The 16890-nt window shown below is 38.7% G+C and overlaps 1 protein-coding gene across 2 annotated transcripts in view; it reads right to left on the bottom strand.

The window, feature by feature from the left end:
• The window catches only part of CFAP20DC (CFAP20 domain containing), a 256876-nt gene that overhangs the window by 55596 nt on the left and 184390 nt on the right, over nucleotides 1-16890 (bottom strand). Inside the window, exons 14-15 of one of the 2 annotated variants that reach the window (XM_065933365.1) lie at nucleotides 15294-15497; nucleotides 3390-3451 (exon numbers count right to left, since the gene is read on the bottom strand). In XM_065933365.1, the coding sequence (XP_065789437.1) occupies nucleotides 3390-3451; nucleotides 15294-15497 (266 nt within the window). The remainder of the gene's footprint in view (nucleotides 1-3389; nucleotides 3452-15293; nucleotides 15498-16890) is intronic. The other variant, XM_065933366.1, reaches the window with a different exon arrangement.

Raw genomic sequence — 16890 nt, 5'->3', positions numbered from 1 at the left:
CCAAGAGACAGTGTGGGTGAACAAAGGAGGCAAGGGCCCCAGCAACTGAGATGCTAAGTATCAGTTGGTATGTTAGGTAGAAATAATGGAAAATATCACTCCCCCCATGCCTACCAAAGCAAGGGGAAGTGACTTCTGCAAATCTAAACACACAAAGAGATGAGGTGAACCATGTGTATTTCAATCCCTAGACTGTAAACATTTCGGGAAAGGATTACCATTGTATCCCACAGCATCCAACGACAAGCACTGCCCTGTGGGTGCAAGTGAACGCTTTAGTTAGAGGAAACCAATGTATGAATATAGGCAGTGTTTTAGCCATTTTAACCCTAGAGATTACTTTTCAAAACACAAATTTGTTTGCTTTGTGGACTGCATTCTATCTTTAATTTTACTCATCAACACATAAAACTAAGAAGGTAAATATGGTACAGAAATAAAAGTCTTTCCAGGATAAAAAGTAAATAAAAGACTTTGGGGATACTGGTTATTCTGTTACATTAGTAAAGCTAACTGAAAGTTGACTCTGTACATGCATATGTGGGTATGAGTACATATAATTTAAAAATCATAGGTTTTAGGTCTCTGGAGTAGTTGCAGATATTTCACTGAAGCTAATGTGGCCATTTCACGTCCCAAAGGGCACCATCACATGCTTCTCTTGGTGGACCTGCACAGACACACATCCCCCATCCCCGCTATGTTTGCATTATTTTGATCACAACAGCACTTAATTCAGGAAGTCAAGGGCCTATCTGCTTCTCATGTATTGTTCAGAGCCTCTGCACACCAAGCCTTCAAGATTCAAGCTACATGCTTGTGTATCCAAGGGAGTAGACTCAGAGACTTATCTTTTCATTTTTTATTTTTCAGTAGTCATTATCAGTATCTTGTAACTTTAAAATTTAATTTTAAAGTTCTGTGTTTTAGGGTCTAAAGCACAGTATACTTAGAAGAAATATAATAAATATGAATCTTAAGAATCATTGCTTTCGATGTTAAGCTAAATTACATGTATCACATGATTGAATTTGTCCTAGTTTTATATGATGATCTATGCTGAACTCATAATTTTATCAGCTTCTTTACTTATGGCCCAATAATGCCTTTTGGCCAATCCTCCAAGCTTCTGGATTCACTTATGAGCAAAGAGTTAAGCCATGTAATCTGTAGGCTTTCTGAACAGCTATACAGTTTTCTAAGAAACTGGTGAATAACCTGCTGGAAAATGGGATTGGTGGCATTTGATTTTCTGCTTTGAAATTTGACTTTTAGTTTTATTATGCAAAAGTGTAATTATTTTTTCCTAAATGAACAAACATTTAAGTGGTTAAATGAAATATGCTGTCTGTTTAGTTGGTGAATTTTCTTATATTCTATTTTTGCAAATCAAATTTTAAAAGAGATATTTACAATCATACACTACCACATCTAAACATTAATTAATATATTCAACATTATGAAGTATGTTTCCTATACAGGGCACTGTTCCCTTTAATAGTAAAACTGGTTTTCATATGGAAAGTCTATAATGAGTCCCATCAAAGTCACAGACTCTTAAATCTGGAAGTAACCCCAGATAGTTTGTAACTCAAATCCTTTCCTTTACACATGAGGATGTTCTTGTTATTAGATGAGGTCTGAGCAGGTTGAGAGGCTTGCCTGAGATCATACACTGGGTTAGTAGCAGAGGTAGGATGAAAATTAGGCCCCTGTTTTCCTTTCACTGAAACAAAATGCTCCACTTTCTAACATAACTTTCTATCATGTTCATTTACTCAGCTTACAAGTTCTATTATAATTTGGACCAAAGTTAGACTTTCAGTTATCCTGAAAGTTTATTCATATAGAGACAGTCTATTGGTCAAATCTAGATGAGCTGCCAATTAGAAAAGACATTCACATATCAAGAGAGAACTATTCTTAAGAATGTTTAAACATCTTTCTATATACACTGAAATTACTGTCTCAATTTTCAACTCCTTATTATATCTATTTATGAGAGTGACAATTCTACCTACTAGGTAACACACAAGAAAGACAGATTGAGTATACAGACAACCAGAAACACTTAGAAGAGACTACTAATAAAGAACAATTACTAATGAACATTTTGCGCTCCATTAAAAGTCCTGTAAACCATGTAGATGGTTTTCTGGTAGCCATGTTAGTTTGACATGGCTTGGCTGGTTGGCTCTTCATTGCTGATTGGACCAGAAGTGAATACTTAGCCCAAGCTAGGCCAACCATATTTTTTCTCCAGGAAAGTAGGAACTGTGATTCAGGCATAGACTGTCAGCCTCAGCATTACTCTGAACTGTAATATGTAAACTTAAGACAGCCACATGTGACTGAGAAGTAAAGAAAGCTGGTGCTTGGAAGAATGGAGCAGATAGGAAGAAGTGAGCAGAGATGGGGTGCAGGATACTGCCTATCTGCCTCTCTGCTTTCTAGTTCCCAATACAGAGCCCTCCTGAGGCCTGGCTGCCCTTGGCTTCCAGGGTACAGCCCTGTATTCTTATTTAACAAATCCTTCCTGTCTGTTTCACTCGGGTGAGAGAGCTTGATAATGAGAAGCATTTAGATATGAGTTGTACTATAATAACTAAGATGCTGAGGGTGGAGCTCACGACAGACTGATTTTCAGTAAATTCCTACTATTTAACAAACAGTAATAAAGTGATATTGAATTATATGGATAAACTATCAATAGCTTATTTAAGTATTTTTAAAAATCCATATAATATTACATATATTTCAAAACTTTAATTCAGATACACTTATCTCTAATAAGCCTAATAAAATAAGGTTCTTCTATGTTGACAAATGACTTGTATCAATGACATTTTTGAAATAATGAAATTATTTTGAGATTATGAACTTTGAAATTATGAAAAAGAGAATGGCCATTTGAACTCATATAAGCTATCTTGATGAATGTAAAAGCACCAGGTGATACAAAGATTTATGTCTAAAATGCACTGAACATCAAGTACCTATTAAGATGAAATATCTATGCAAACAGAATAATACTGAGTAAATGAACATTTAAAGAGAGTTTGCTATGTTGCCAGGAACTGTGCTAAGGATTTTTCATATATTCCCAAAATACTACTGAGGTAATTATTATGCCTGAATTACTTGGACTCAAATGACTTTCTCAAAGTCCCCCAGCTAGTAAAAGGCAGAAGTGCCATATAAACCTAGTTACACTATTAACCATGACAACATAGTCTGATTAAGAAGAGCAGACTAAACTAAAACTTCTAACAAAAAGAGCTTTGCAAGCTCTTCAGAAGTTTGGGAAACAATTTTAAGAAACCAAGAAAAATGGACAGTCAATCCCTAAATAATCCTTGTTTTAAATTTAGCTTTTTAATGATTCTTACCGGGGGTTAGAAGGAGAAGGTGGGTTCATTTCTTTCTGATAGTGACGGCCCTGGTTGACAGGCTGTAAAAGACAAAACATATCTGAGGTACTAATCAGCATAATGCTCTTTATATAAACTTTCACATGCACTCTCACTATTTTAATTTTTTTCCTGAGAAATAACCTGCAAGAAGGTTATTTTAGGAAAAGTTGAAGGTTGTTTGGGAGATCCAGGAAGTAACAAAGTGGTACATGAGGGAAAGCAGAGGTTATTTTAACGGCCAGTCACTGGATTAGACAGCATCTATGGTGTAACTAAAGTTCATGTGTGGAATTCTCCTCTTTGTGGAGTTTTTACACTGTTAACAAAGGTTGCTATTTCCAGATACAACAAAACAAAATGTCTCCTGGAACTAACCTAACGTTGCATAGCAAATGTTAGCAACAGACTGGAGACTCAGAGATACGGAATATACATATATTTATATCTCAATATTACTAAATTTGCAATGATATTATTTATTTTCATTCTTAGATACAGCATATACATATATTTATATCCCAATGTTACTAAATTTGCAAGGACAATGGCTACTTTCATTATTGGAATTGCACATATAAATCTTAGGTCAAGGCAGTCAGTTTCCCCTAGCATAATAGAACCTCAAGCATCAATCACAGAACTGAAAGAACTGATACCAATACCTAACAAAAATATGAAATCTGAATTTTCTCCTCCGTAAGAAACCTTTTCCAAAACATAGCTAAACAACTACATTTCATGTAAGCCTTAAATACTTGCCTCCAACGCAACTTGATGTTTTTCCTTTGTTCTATAAAGGGAGAAAATTCCATTATATCTGATAGAAATTCTTTTTGAACATCTCCTCAAAGTATTTCTTTTATGTGGTTAGCAACCATGTAATTCTAATATGAAAACCATTTTTAACACTCTCATTTCATTACAATTTTGAATTTGGTATACATTTCTGAATAGCATTTAAAGGACTTCTGTTACTTCCTTACTTAATGGGGTTGGTGTTAAGGTTTTAAGGTGTTAAGGTTTTCTCAGGCATAATGTGGCCCCAGCTGAAGAAAAGAGTGTGGCAATGATGCCCGTACATAAAAGGCACATATTCCTTATTTTCCACATATTCCTTAACTTAATGGGTCCTAAAATATTAATGACATGGGTGATGGGAATTCTTTAAATGTTTTTCTCTATAAATAATCTCTGGGAAGTGTTTCTTTAAATCAAACACACTGTCTGATAATCACAGTCACTTAGCCTATCTGTGATGCACCATGAATTTAAATGTGCTCAGATACTTTGGTAATTGAACGAATGTCAATACATTACCATTTCAGTAATAAGAAAAACAGTTGGGAGAACAGTAGAAGGAAAAACATATCATAAGACATATTTGATCTCACTGGAGAAATAAGACTTCCAGCACTTTGCAAGTAAAATTTAGTTCTATGATTGAGGCTTTATTATTTCACAGCAAAAAAGGAATTAGTAAGCAAAAGGCCTAACAGGTTCTCTAGACCAACTCACAGTGGTGTAGAAATACTCCCAGTAATATATTCGTTAGTATTCATCCAGAATTTCAGCTGTACTCAGGCCTCTAGTGAATGGATCTCCACCTATTTACTTTTTGAAGCATTTAAATAACTCTCTAAGCATCACAGTTCTGCTATTCAGACAAATTTCCATTTTCCTAATTTTATGCTGTTAATTCTATTTTACACCTGTCCCTAACTCCCTTCTTCCAAATGACTCACTCCACTCTCTGGAGAATAGAAATGGTTACAGAAAGCTGTTTGGTTTGTGACCGAGTTCTCACTTAGGCAAACAAGCCCTTCCACGTTTGCTCATGTTTCTATAAAACAGACACAATGATACAAGGAGTAAAGAAAATACACTAACATAAAAGATTCACATTCACAGTGATTTTAAAGTGTAAGAAAACAGAGAAATAATCAGTGTAAACTTTTTGAAGCAATAAGGACTACTGACATGAATAGACAGAAAGGTAAATAAAAAAAGTTCAGTTAAAAATAACTGCAAGGTGGTGGAACCAGGTCTGAATACCCAATTCTTTAACTTAATTTTTACTATTGAAAACTAAGTTTTTACCCCCAAATGTTTTATTCAATAGCTAATTGAAATTTAATAGTAGCATATCATGGTAAAGCATTCTGACTCATACATGTAACTGCTAAAACTGACAAACCCCAACTGCTGATGACTGTCGGGGAAGGATCCAAGTCTTGCTTTGAGGAGGGTACGATACAAAATGGGGTGGCCTCAGTTCCCCCTCTGTACATGTCTTCTAATTTCATAATCACGTTCAGGGACAGGAAGGGATTATGGCAACGATGCAGCTAAAAAGATCCTTTATGATACTCCAGTTCCCATGACTTTGCTTTTAATGCTTTCAAAAGGCAGAGCTTTCACCTTAATGATGTCTTTGTTTTCCTGGCCCACATCAGAATGGCCTAATTGCGTCTAACAGCTCTCTGAACATGATGGGGGTGGAGGCAGGGGTAACAGATGAACTGTCTGAAGCCAAACATCCCCATCCACAAATAGATATGTTTCTGTACATCTGCAGCAGTAAACCAATTTCGACTACTTCTAGGTAGGGAACATTCCATGAAAGCACCAGTTAAAAAAAATAAGATCAATTTTTTAAATTTTGGAATTCAGCAAGAAGCAGCACAGGAATAATAACGAACACCTACAAATGACCAGTCCATGGAATTCTTCAGGCCAGAATACTGGAGAGGGTAGCCTTTCCCTTCTCCAGGGGATCTTCCCAACCCAGGGATGGAACCCAGGTCTCCCGCATTGCAGGTGGATTCTTTACCAGCTAAGCCACGAGGGAAGCCCTACAAATAACCAAGACAACAATAAATAACAATAGTAGTAACTGATATTTATTGAGGACTTGCTCTGTGTTAAATCCTTGTTGGACTTCCCTGGTGGCTCAGAAGGTAAAGCGTCTGCCTACAATGTGGGAGACCTGGGTTCAATCCCTGGGTTGGAAAAATCCCCTGGAGAAGGAAATGGCAACCCATTCCAGTATTCTTACCTGGAAGATCCCATGGATGGTGGAGCCTGGTAGGCTACAGTCCATGTGGTCGCAAAGAGTGGGACACAACTAAGCTACTTCACTTTTTCACTTTTTTCAATTTTTTCACAGTTCTATGAAATAGATAGGATTAACAACTGCATCTAAAGGAGGAGGAAATAGGATTCTGTAACCATTTCTGTTCTCCAGAGGGTGGAGTGGTCATTTGAAGAAGGGGGTGTTAACCTAAGGTCATGCCAGTCAGGAAACAGTGGGGCCTGAATTTGAACCCATCCAGTTTCATTCCTCAGTTTACCCTCTTAATCAGTAAGTTGCAGGGCTTAATCTAGCTCAGAGGTTCACTTAAATCAGTAAATAGATAAGTTTTGAATAACAAATATGACAAACTCAGTTCAGTTAATGGCAGGAAGAAAAAGTGGTCCTGAAATACATGTATTTGATATATGTAGGACTATCTCCTTACCATAAATTAAATTCATTTGATTTCATTCTTCTGACATGTAACTATATATTTAAAATCAAAGAAAATGTTTGCCACATTGCTAAATTTGGGACAACATAAGCTATAATAGACAACCCTCTAAGAAAAAGTTTATTTCATGAAGTGACTTTCATAGTCATTAAACACACAACAACTTGCACATTTTAATATTTTCTCCTGACAGCACAGATACTACACTGACTCCAGTATTAGTTTTCGTATATCATTTCTATAGTGGTATAAAGAACAGCTTGCTCATCTGATTTATCTGCAGCTTAGCACAATCAACCAGGAGGATTAAAAGACAACTCATTATACCCAAAGACAGCTGAGAAGTTAATGAATCTGTAGATCAGAACAAAGTAAGACCTATTAACTAGAAAGAGCCTGAAATGCTAGTATATTACATATTGTACACATAGCAGCCAGCAACCATCATGTAAAAACACTGATACATTTATGAGCCAAGGAATGGAACAGAGCCTAGAAACTTGGATCCTCGTCCTCTGGGTGGTGCTGTTGCTATGCGCTAGAGTCGGGAAAACACCACACATGAAATGAACTATCACTGAGCACAAGAAGCTCTGCTTTTTCAGGATCAAGCAGCTAGACATTTTGGGGTGAGGGAGAGAAGTGAAGGCTAAATTAAAGAACAGGAGATAAGATAATCCTGTCATGTTAAAAGGTAAAGGAAATATTTTTTTCTGTTGTTATGTTAAAACCTATGAAAATGGCAAAAAAATGTTGCAAGGTTAATCAAGACCATAAATAACTTGTCTGAGAACTTCACCATATGCTTACAATTTTATTAAGTGCATTTTGCCTCGTTTTTCTCCAAATATTATGCTCTGCAGTATGCCACATTGATGGATGCATGCGAAGACTTTTTTTTTTTTTTTAAAAACAAGCTGAGGAGACCTATGTGCTTGATATTAGGTCATGGGAATTAACTTAGAGGAAGATGATTTTGAGGCATCTGCTTACAAAGTATCACATGAGGCATGCTTTTCTTCAATTTACATTAGAGGTGGGACAGAGAAATAATGAAATATTGGAACAATGAGCTAAGTCAAGCTCTGAGGGGTCAGTCTGAATGCTAAGCTCACATCAAAACAAGCACACCAGAACCTCAGCCTACCCTTACGGCCTTCAGGGGTCACAAAAAGAGAAAACATCCTAGAAATCTTTTCTGATCACTCAAGTGGTCCTTTGAGGAGAGCATCTTTGGGAGAGCTGCAAATTACTCAGCGTCAGCTTATTACCTGAGGCCCTAAAGCACACATACTGCATGTACACGATCGTTCCCACCATGCCAACACAGTGAAGGGCCTCTACTACTCCATTTTACAGGTGGTCACGCTAGCAAAAGGCAGAGCTGGGGTCTGAGAACAGGCTGGCTGACACAGAGTCTAAATTATTTTGGTCGTCACTTTTTCCATTAACAGCTATTCCTCTTCTGAAAAGGAACCACATACCACATATGCATACACACACACACACACACACACGCACACACCCCTCAAGACATAGCTTTATGCTCTTATCAATCAAAATCCTTCGCCAAAATAAAATTCACTTAAGAATCCATTATAACTAACTCCTAGCTCTCTTCCAAAGGCTGCCTAGAGCCCAGTTTTTGAATAAATCTCATGAGGGCTACTCCTAACAGAACTCTCCAAAATTGATTACTTGCAGCCTGGTTTCAACAGAAGTTGTAAAGTATTGTTTTAATTGAATTTGGTTCTAAGTTAGAAACTTTGAAAAATTTGTCTGTCAAATGCCAGTGGATTTCTTAGTAGGTTTGATTTATTTAGCAAGAGATGCCTACAAAAGTCAATTTGCTATGAGAAATATGGTTACATTTAATTACACTTTTAAATGATTAATTTATTATATCTGAACACTTTTTAAACAGTACATATTACTCTGAACTGCACAGATGCTGAGGAAAGCTGAGAAACCAAAGCCTGCGATAAACACAATAGACTTTACTAAAGACTTGTTTTACTCTCTGTAGGCTTCCCGGTTTGACTGCAATGTGTGTGAAGTCATTAAGTAAAGATGCCAAACTGAATGTGACCTGCCTAAATCTTCTTTCTAAACTACTATCACCAAATCTTGCCCATAGGGAGACTTTTCCTTTTTGTGTGTATTTAATATCCACTTATTAAATCTTGAATGTAAAATACTACCAGCATCATTCAGGACATTTAAGCAACGGACAGCTAATGTTTATTTTGGAATTCTGATAAAACTACCTTACTTTACAGTAAAAAAGGAATCTTTTAATATTATTGACTGATTTACTGAACCAAACAACTCGCAACCAGTGGTGACTGAGTGTGACCTCATGCTAGGCCCTGTGCTTGGCACAGTCCTGCTTTCAAGGAGCTCACAACCAGGCTCGAGGGATGCTGATGACAGTGGTTACCTGATGTGGTAAGTGCTATCACCAAAGATATTGGGAGCCAGAGAAGAAAGAAAATAATTCTATGCAGGAGAGAGGGTTTCAAGAAGATGGGACATTTGAGTTGGGCCTTCAAACACAGACGTGTTCAAGGTAGACAAGAGGGAAGGAGGGTCTCCAGGCAGAGAAGAGGGTATGCAGTAATGGCATCGCTAACAGAATGTGGACAAAAGGCAGGGCCATGATGTGTGAGCTGCAGTGTAGCTGGAGTAAGCAGCAGTGTTGTTGGGTCAGGGGTGGGCAGTGATTATGAGGGAAGCAAAAATTCATTTCAAGTCCTGTTAGAGGTGATGGAGGAAAAAAGGCACTAAGAGGAGGTAATATTGTTAAAGGAGACAATTGATTCTGCTCCTTTTCAGAACCTGGAATTCTCTTTCTCCTCTCTTTATTTGATGAGCTTACACTCATTCTCGAACTCTGGCTTACCTGCCGTCTTCTCTGTGAAACCAACAAGTAGAATTAATTATTCCCTCGCACGTGTACCCTCGTCTCTTTATCTTATTATCACTCTCTGTTATCATAATAATTATATCTTGTTATCACTCTCTTACAGTGAGCTGTTTACCTCCAATATGCTGAGTATCTCAAGGCTGTTCAGTTCAGTTCAGTTGCTCAGTCATGTCTCACTCTTTGCGACCCCATGGACTACAGCATGCCAGGCCTCCCTGTCCATCACCAACTCCCGGAGCTTACTCAAACTCATGTCCATTAAGTCAGTAATGTCATCCAACCATTTCATCCTCTGTCGTCCCCTTCTTCTCTCGCCTTATCTTTGCCAGCATCAGGGTCTTTTCAAATGAGTCAGCTCTTCGCATCAGGTGTCCAAAGTATTGGAGTTTCAGCCTCAACATCAGTCCCTCCAATGAATATTCAGGACTGATCTCCTTTAGGATGGACTGGTTGGATCTCCTTGCAGTACAAGGGACTCTCAAGAGTCTTCTCCAACAACACAGTTCAAAAGCATCAATTCTTTGGCACTCAGCTTTCTTTATAGTCCAACTTTCACACCCATACATGACTACTAGAAAAACCATAGCCTTGACTAGACAGACCTTTGTTGACAAAGTAATATCTCTGCTTTTTAATATGCTGTCTAGGTTGGTCATAACTTTCCTTCCAAGGAGTAAGTGTCTTTTTATTTCATGGCTGCAGTGATTTTGGAGCCCCAAAAAGTAAAGTCCGCCACTGTTTCCACTGTTTCTCCATCTATTTGCCATGATCTTAGTGTTCTGAATGTTGAGCTTTAAGCCAACTTTTTTCACTTTTTTTCACTCCTCTTTCACTTTCATCAAGAGGGTTTTTAGTTCTTCACTTTCTGCCGTAAGGGTGCTGCTATCTGCATATCTGAGGTTATTGATATTTCTCTCAGCAGTCTTGATTCCAGCTTGTGCTTCATTCAGCCCAGAGTTTCTCATGATGTACTCTGAATAGAAGTTAAGTAAGCAGGGTGACAATATACAGCCTTGACGTACTCCTTTTCCTATTTGGAGCCAGTCTGTTGTTGCATGTCCAGTTCTAACTGTTGCTTCCTGACCTGCATACAGATTTCTCAAGAGGCAGGTCAGGTGGTGTGGTATGCCCATCTCTTTCAGAGTTTTCCACAGTTTATTGTGATCCACACAGTCAAAGGCTTTGGCATAGTCAATAAAGCAGAAATAGATGTTTTTCTGGAACTCTCTTGCTTTTTCAATGATCCAGCGGATGTTGGCAAAGGGCAGACAGACTGAAAACCATCATCACAGAAAACTAACCAATCTAATCACATGGACCACAGCCTTGTCTAACTCAATGAAACTATGAGCCATGCCGTGTAGGGCCACTCAAGACGGACGGGTCATGGTGGAGAGTTCTGACAAAATGTGGTCCACTGAGAAGGGAACGTCAAACCACTTCAGTATTTTTGCCTTGAGAACCCCATGAATAGTATGAACAGTATCTCAAGGGTGAGGAAAGACTTGTTTGTATCCCCAGCACAGTCCACAGAAGATTGTACTACTCAAAAAATATTTGGGATGAATTAATGTGGGACAGACAAGCTAGGCTGCAGTGAGTGTTAGCATGGAGATAATCTGGCTCTTGTGACAGAAAGGAAGCTGCCTCTCTCAGTAAGCCTGGAGAAGGATTACAGAAGGCTTTGGAGCTGAGTCTTAAGAGAAAAACTGGTACAAGGTACAAGGATGCATGCAAAGTGCCTTTAGGGGATTACCACTGGGATTAAAGCATGGGGAGAAAGGTGGAGAGCAGTGAGAGATGATCCTGGAGAAGGGGGCAGGTCTCAGATCATGGTGGGGGGACCGTGTATGCCAGGCTAAAGAGGCAGTGAGGAGTTACAAAAGGGCTTCATGTAGGGATGAGATCACATCAGATATGGTCTTTAGAGAGATAGCGTGAATAATAATGACAATAATAATGACAACTAATCTTAATTTATTAATTGCTTATCATGCCTCAGACACAGTGCCATGTGCTTGACAAGGTCACAGCTTAGATGTGAACCTTGGCGATTTGACTTCAGAGCCTATGCTCCTAACCACCACGTTATAGTGCTCGGACTGCAGGCACCTTAGTATCAGGAAATTGATGAGGGAATTTGGATAAGAAATGAAATACCAAAGCTATGGTATTAGATGAAGTAAAGTGAAGTCACTCAGTCGTGGCCGACTCTTTGAGGCCCCTATGGACTGTAACCTGCCAGGCTCCTTCGTCCATGGGATTTTCCAGGCAAGAATACTGGATTGGGTTGCCATTTCCTTTTCCAGGGGATTTTCCCGACCTAGGGATCGAACCCAGGTCTCCCACACTGCAGGCAGACTCTTTACTGTCTGGGCCACTTTCGATGTGAGCACGGTATTAGATAGGGAGGGTTAAGAGGTAAAAAGGAGAGGGATTCTCAGGATCTGGAGACCAATTGGGTGTGGTAAATGAAGGGGTGGGAGAAGTGGAGATGTCTTTCAAATTTCTGGTTTGAGTGTCAGTGTGGAGGATGGTGCCATCACTGTGACATAAGAAAAGCAGGATATCACTGTGACGAAGTTACGTCTTCTTCCATTGCTTCTTTTTCATTGCCCTGGTACAACTTCCACAAAGAAAATCATGAGCTCCCAGAAAAGACCATAGTAGTTCTTGTAAATTGCTCTATTTAGACTCTATACAAGAAACAAGACGCAGAATTCATTAAGGAATGCAATTTTTCATTTGTTGCTAGTTCCAATATTGAAATAGACTGAGTTTGATGGAATAATAAATATATCTTATGAATACCAAAGGTAGGTTTTTCAATTATTTTCTCTGTCTAAAAAAACAGACTCAATTTCAATTTCTCATTTGGTCAAATAGAGGGGTTATTAAGTTCATTACCAATGGTTATTTTCAGCTGTAGACTTTTACAGCGAAGTAGTTGTGATGCATGGGGACTGTAGTCCTTGCCACAACAGGGCAGTGATGAGGACAGGGTATCCAGGGCAACTAAGAGTTCAGCCTTTTCAGTCTTGAATAATCACTTTCCAGCTTGCCCTTTGTAATGCTGGGTCTCTGAGCTACTTCATGACAGAATCAGTTTGTTCAGGAGACCACTATTCTTTTTCTTACTTTTGGTTTAAATGGCTGCTAAGAAATATTTTATAAGAAAGGCAGTATTTCAATTCCACTGTAAATGGCATTGGCAAAAATCTGCAACTTACTCTTCTGTTCTTAGCTCTGGCTATCAATGTACTCTGAGTAACCAGCACACAGGGGTATGTTTTTCTAGGTGGGTAGGTACTCTTTAGGACCAAGGTTGCTTGAGGTGTTATGTATGCTTGATAATTCAGTTTAATGAAAGCACAGCTAAATAAGGAAAGACCAACCTGGGAGGGTGGTCAAGGTGGTAAAAAGAACACTAAAGAAAACCTAATACCATCGCCCCCACTACCCCTTATGCTTAGAACCAATTTGTACTCCTCATCTGTGATTTGGAAGTTCTCTCCAGAGTAGAAATCTCAACTTCTGCTAGATATTCATAGCACTCAATTGACAATTAAGTCACATATCAAGAAGTCCATATCATGGAGGCTAGAAGCTTAGATTTGAGAGTCATGCCAAACTAGTTCTGTGTCACTTTACTCAAGAGTCTGTTTTCTCATCTGAAAATGGGAACTCAACAGTGCTTACTACATAGGATAGCAGCAAGGAGTAAGTGAGAAACACAATGCCTAGTGTCAGGGCCTCTGAGATTTCTAAGAGGTACAAAGAAAGTGGAGATCTGGGGGGAAAAAAAGCTACTTTAAAATAGAAAATGAAAACTGAAAAATTGATATTTAACTCAATACTTAAAACATAACTTATTCACTATTAACTACACTTAACCTTTATGTAATTTTATATAAGCATGAATCAAAGGTGCACTGTTTTATATTTCCTTTCAAAAACTGTCTGGTAAAATATCATATTTATTACTGGATTTGAAAGTGCGTTTTAATATGTTTGATCTGATGTTGAATGTAGCATTATAAGTAAATGTTTGTTTGGTCTATGGAGATCTTAAATGCTTTTAGGTTCTTAAATGGCAGCTCTAATTACCATTATTATAATAAAGACTTTATTCTTCTGCCCCATGACATTTCTTACATTGCGACTGACTGTTCTGTGAATGTTTCTGCCTTGTCTTTTCAATTAAACCATAAGATCCATGAGGATCACACTGAAAAATAGATGGAGTAAAATCACTGGGCTTTGTTTTGGGTTCTACCACTGAGCAGGTATGGAAGCTTGAGTCCAGAATTTAGTTTCTTCAATTGAAAAACAGACAGACTGTGGCCTGCTCCAGGCCGCCTGCTAGTTTACAGAGAAAATGAAGGGCTGCATTTAAGAGTGCTTTAACCGTATAAACATACAGGATAGTATAAGCTTTGCTGAAGCACCTGCAATGCCTCTCATGGCCAGAGACACAGGAAGGAGTTAGCAAAAATCCGGTGACTTCCAAAAATGTTTTTTTCTGCCACCACATCCAAGCAATACTTGGTTTAGCTATGCTGCTGCTGCTAAGTCACTTCAGTCATGTCCGACTCTGTGAGACCCCATAGACGGCAGCCCATCAGGCTCCCCCGTCCCTGGAATTCTCCAGGCAAGGACACTGGAATGGGTTGCCATTTCCTTCTCCAATGCATGAAAGTGAAAAGTGAAAGTGAAGTCGCTCAGTTGTGTCCGACTCTTAGCAACCCCATGGACTGCAGCCTACCAGGCTCCTCTGTCCATGGGATTTTCCAGGCAACAGCACTGGAGTGGGTTGCCATTGGTTTAGCTACAGTCTCTTCCTTTTTGTTCATTCATTTAATGGATACTTGAAGAACACACACTGAGCCTGTTCTACGTGCCAGGGCTTGTGCTAGGGATCTAAGAATGCAATGAAATACCTAGAGTCTACAGTAAAATTATTCTTTTTCTTTCATTTTCATGTAGGGTTTTATATCTTACCACACAATTAACATACATTATCTGAAGGTGCAAACTAAGTCACTTTAGTAGTGTGACACTTTGCGATCCCATGCACTGAAGCCTGCCAGGCTCCTCTGTCCATGGGGTTCTCCAGGCAAGAATATGGAGTGGGTTGCCAGGGCCTTCTCCAGGAGATCTTCCCAACCCAGGAATCAAACCTGGATCTCCCGCATTGCAGGCCAGATTCTTTATCATTTCAGTCACCAGGGAAGCCCATTATCTGAAGATAAATAAGATAATTTAAAACAAGACAATGCCTCCAGTATTACAACACTATTTCAGAACAGTCTTCATAAGAAGTGTTCTCATTCGGTCCTACTTTTCCCAGGCAAGGCTGGGCTTTGTTAAGGAGTGGCTTGATCCCTGATTAAGGCAGTAAACAAAGTTGCAAAACCCTGGACTCACAGGTGGCAGGCAGGAGTTCCACGTGGTTGTGTCGTCACTGCTGGTGCTTATGCTGACATTACAGTTGTCAACCTGGGATGCGCTCAGGCCACAGGGAGCCCCAGTGTCCTCCAGTTCTTCGTTCTGTTGCCGTCGTAGGCTGGCGAGCATTTGCAACTCAGATTCACTAATCTCACTGGGCTGATAGTTTCTCCAGTCATACTCCTGAGCAAGAGAGAAGAAATTGAAAGAGCAATGAGTCATTTGGCCTTTCTTAATTTTATGGGCTACCAGTAAATGCTACTCTACAGCCTTAGCCCCTACAATGGCTCCCCACTGACAAAGAGGCCCAGATCCTTAATATGCCTTCATATGATGCCCCTGCCAGCTGCCTCACTTTGTCGTCTTCTCCTGACATGCCAGTCATACTGTCCTTCATTCAGGTCCTCAGAAGCATCAAACCCACTCTTGCCTTAGAACCCAAACATGCCAGTTCTTGTGTGCTAATGCCCAGCTGTCCATTAGGGCCCAGATTATGTGTTTATTTTCAGAAACACTTTTCCTGACAGTTCAAAACTGGGTCAGTTCCTCCACATTATGTGCTCTCAAGAGAATCCCACAGTGTACATTTTTAGCACCATCACAGCTGCAGGTACCTAACTGGTTTTGGAGTCCACAGGTAGTCTATGAGCGCTGCAAAGGCAAGCTCCACGACTGCCTCACTTCCATTGTATTTCCCATACCTGGAACTCAACCAGTATTTGAGTACTGACTAAACAAAAATTCAAAACGGTTTTTTGGAAAAGAAAAAATCACCTTTCATAAAAAAGACTGGTTTATAAGAGAATTGATAAATTTCATCAGTGTGAACACTAGGATCAAATAAATTCAACTAACAGTAAGAATGAAGATAACTAATGTTGTTAAAAGTCATCAAATAAAATATGAGCTGAGGATGGGAACAGGTAAGGTCTGAAAGCCAGAAAGACCTCAGAGCTACCATAAACACTGAAACTCATATGGACTTTACTATATATATGTAACCTGTCAAGTCTACGACTATAAATCTTCAGAGGCTAGTATAAATATTATTTCAATGTACAGGGAAGAAACTGGCATATGGAATTTTCAAACCTCTTTTCTCTGGCTTAAACCAAATCTAGTAGCTAACATTAACTTCAACATTGCTGAAATGTTAGCATCACATATGAATGAGCAGTGTGATTTACATCTAGGACTGGCATACAACTTGAATCAAAACCCACTGAAATGTTGTGAAGTAATTGGCCTCCAACTAATAAAAGAAAAAAAAAAAAGAAAAAAAAAAAAAGAAAAAAAAAAAAGAAAACAAACTTGAAATCTTTTTGTACATCTGGAATCAGTGATTATGCTCAAAAAGTTTTTTTTTTTTTTCCCATGACACGTAAGACTTTTTAAGATACTCAAATTTCTAAATTTGTTTTCTTGGATGACTCTCTGAGATAGCTACTGTCTTTTCTTCTGCCTCATCGGGATATAAAAGGTTAAGAGAATTACAATTGAAAAAAATTCTTAGTGTTTCTATGACACTAAAAGCTTTTAAATAAAGCATTATTATCATCATAACTTTGGGGTTATG

Source organism: Muntiacus reevesi, chromosome 4 (assembly GCF_963930625.1).
Source record: "Muntiacus reevesi chromosome 4, mMunRee1.1, whole genome shotgun sequence".
Lineage (NCBI taxonomy): Eukaryota > Metazoa > Chordata > Mammalia > Artiodactyla > Cervidae > Muntiacus > Muntiacus reevesi.
Note: the sequence above shows the minus strand (reverse complement) of the source record. Positions and strands in the feature narration are given on the sequence as shown.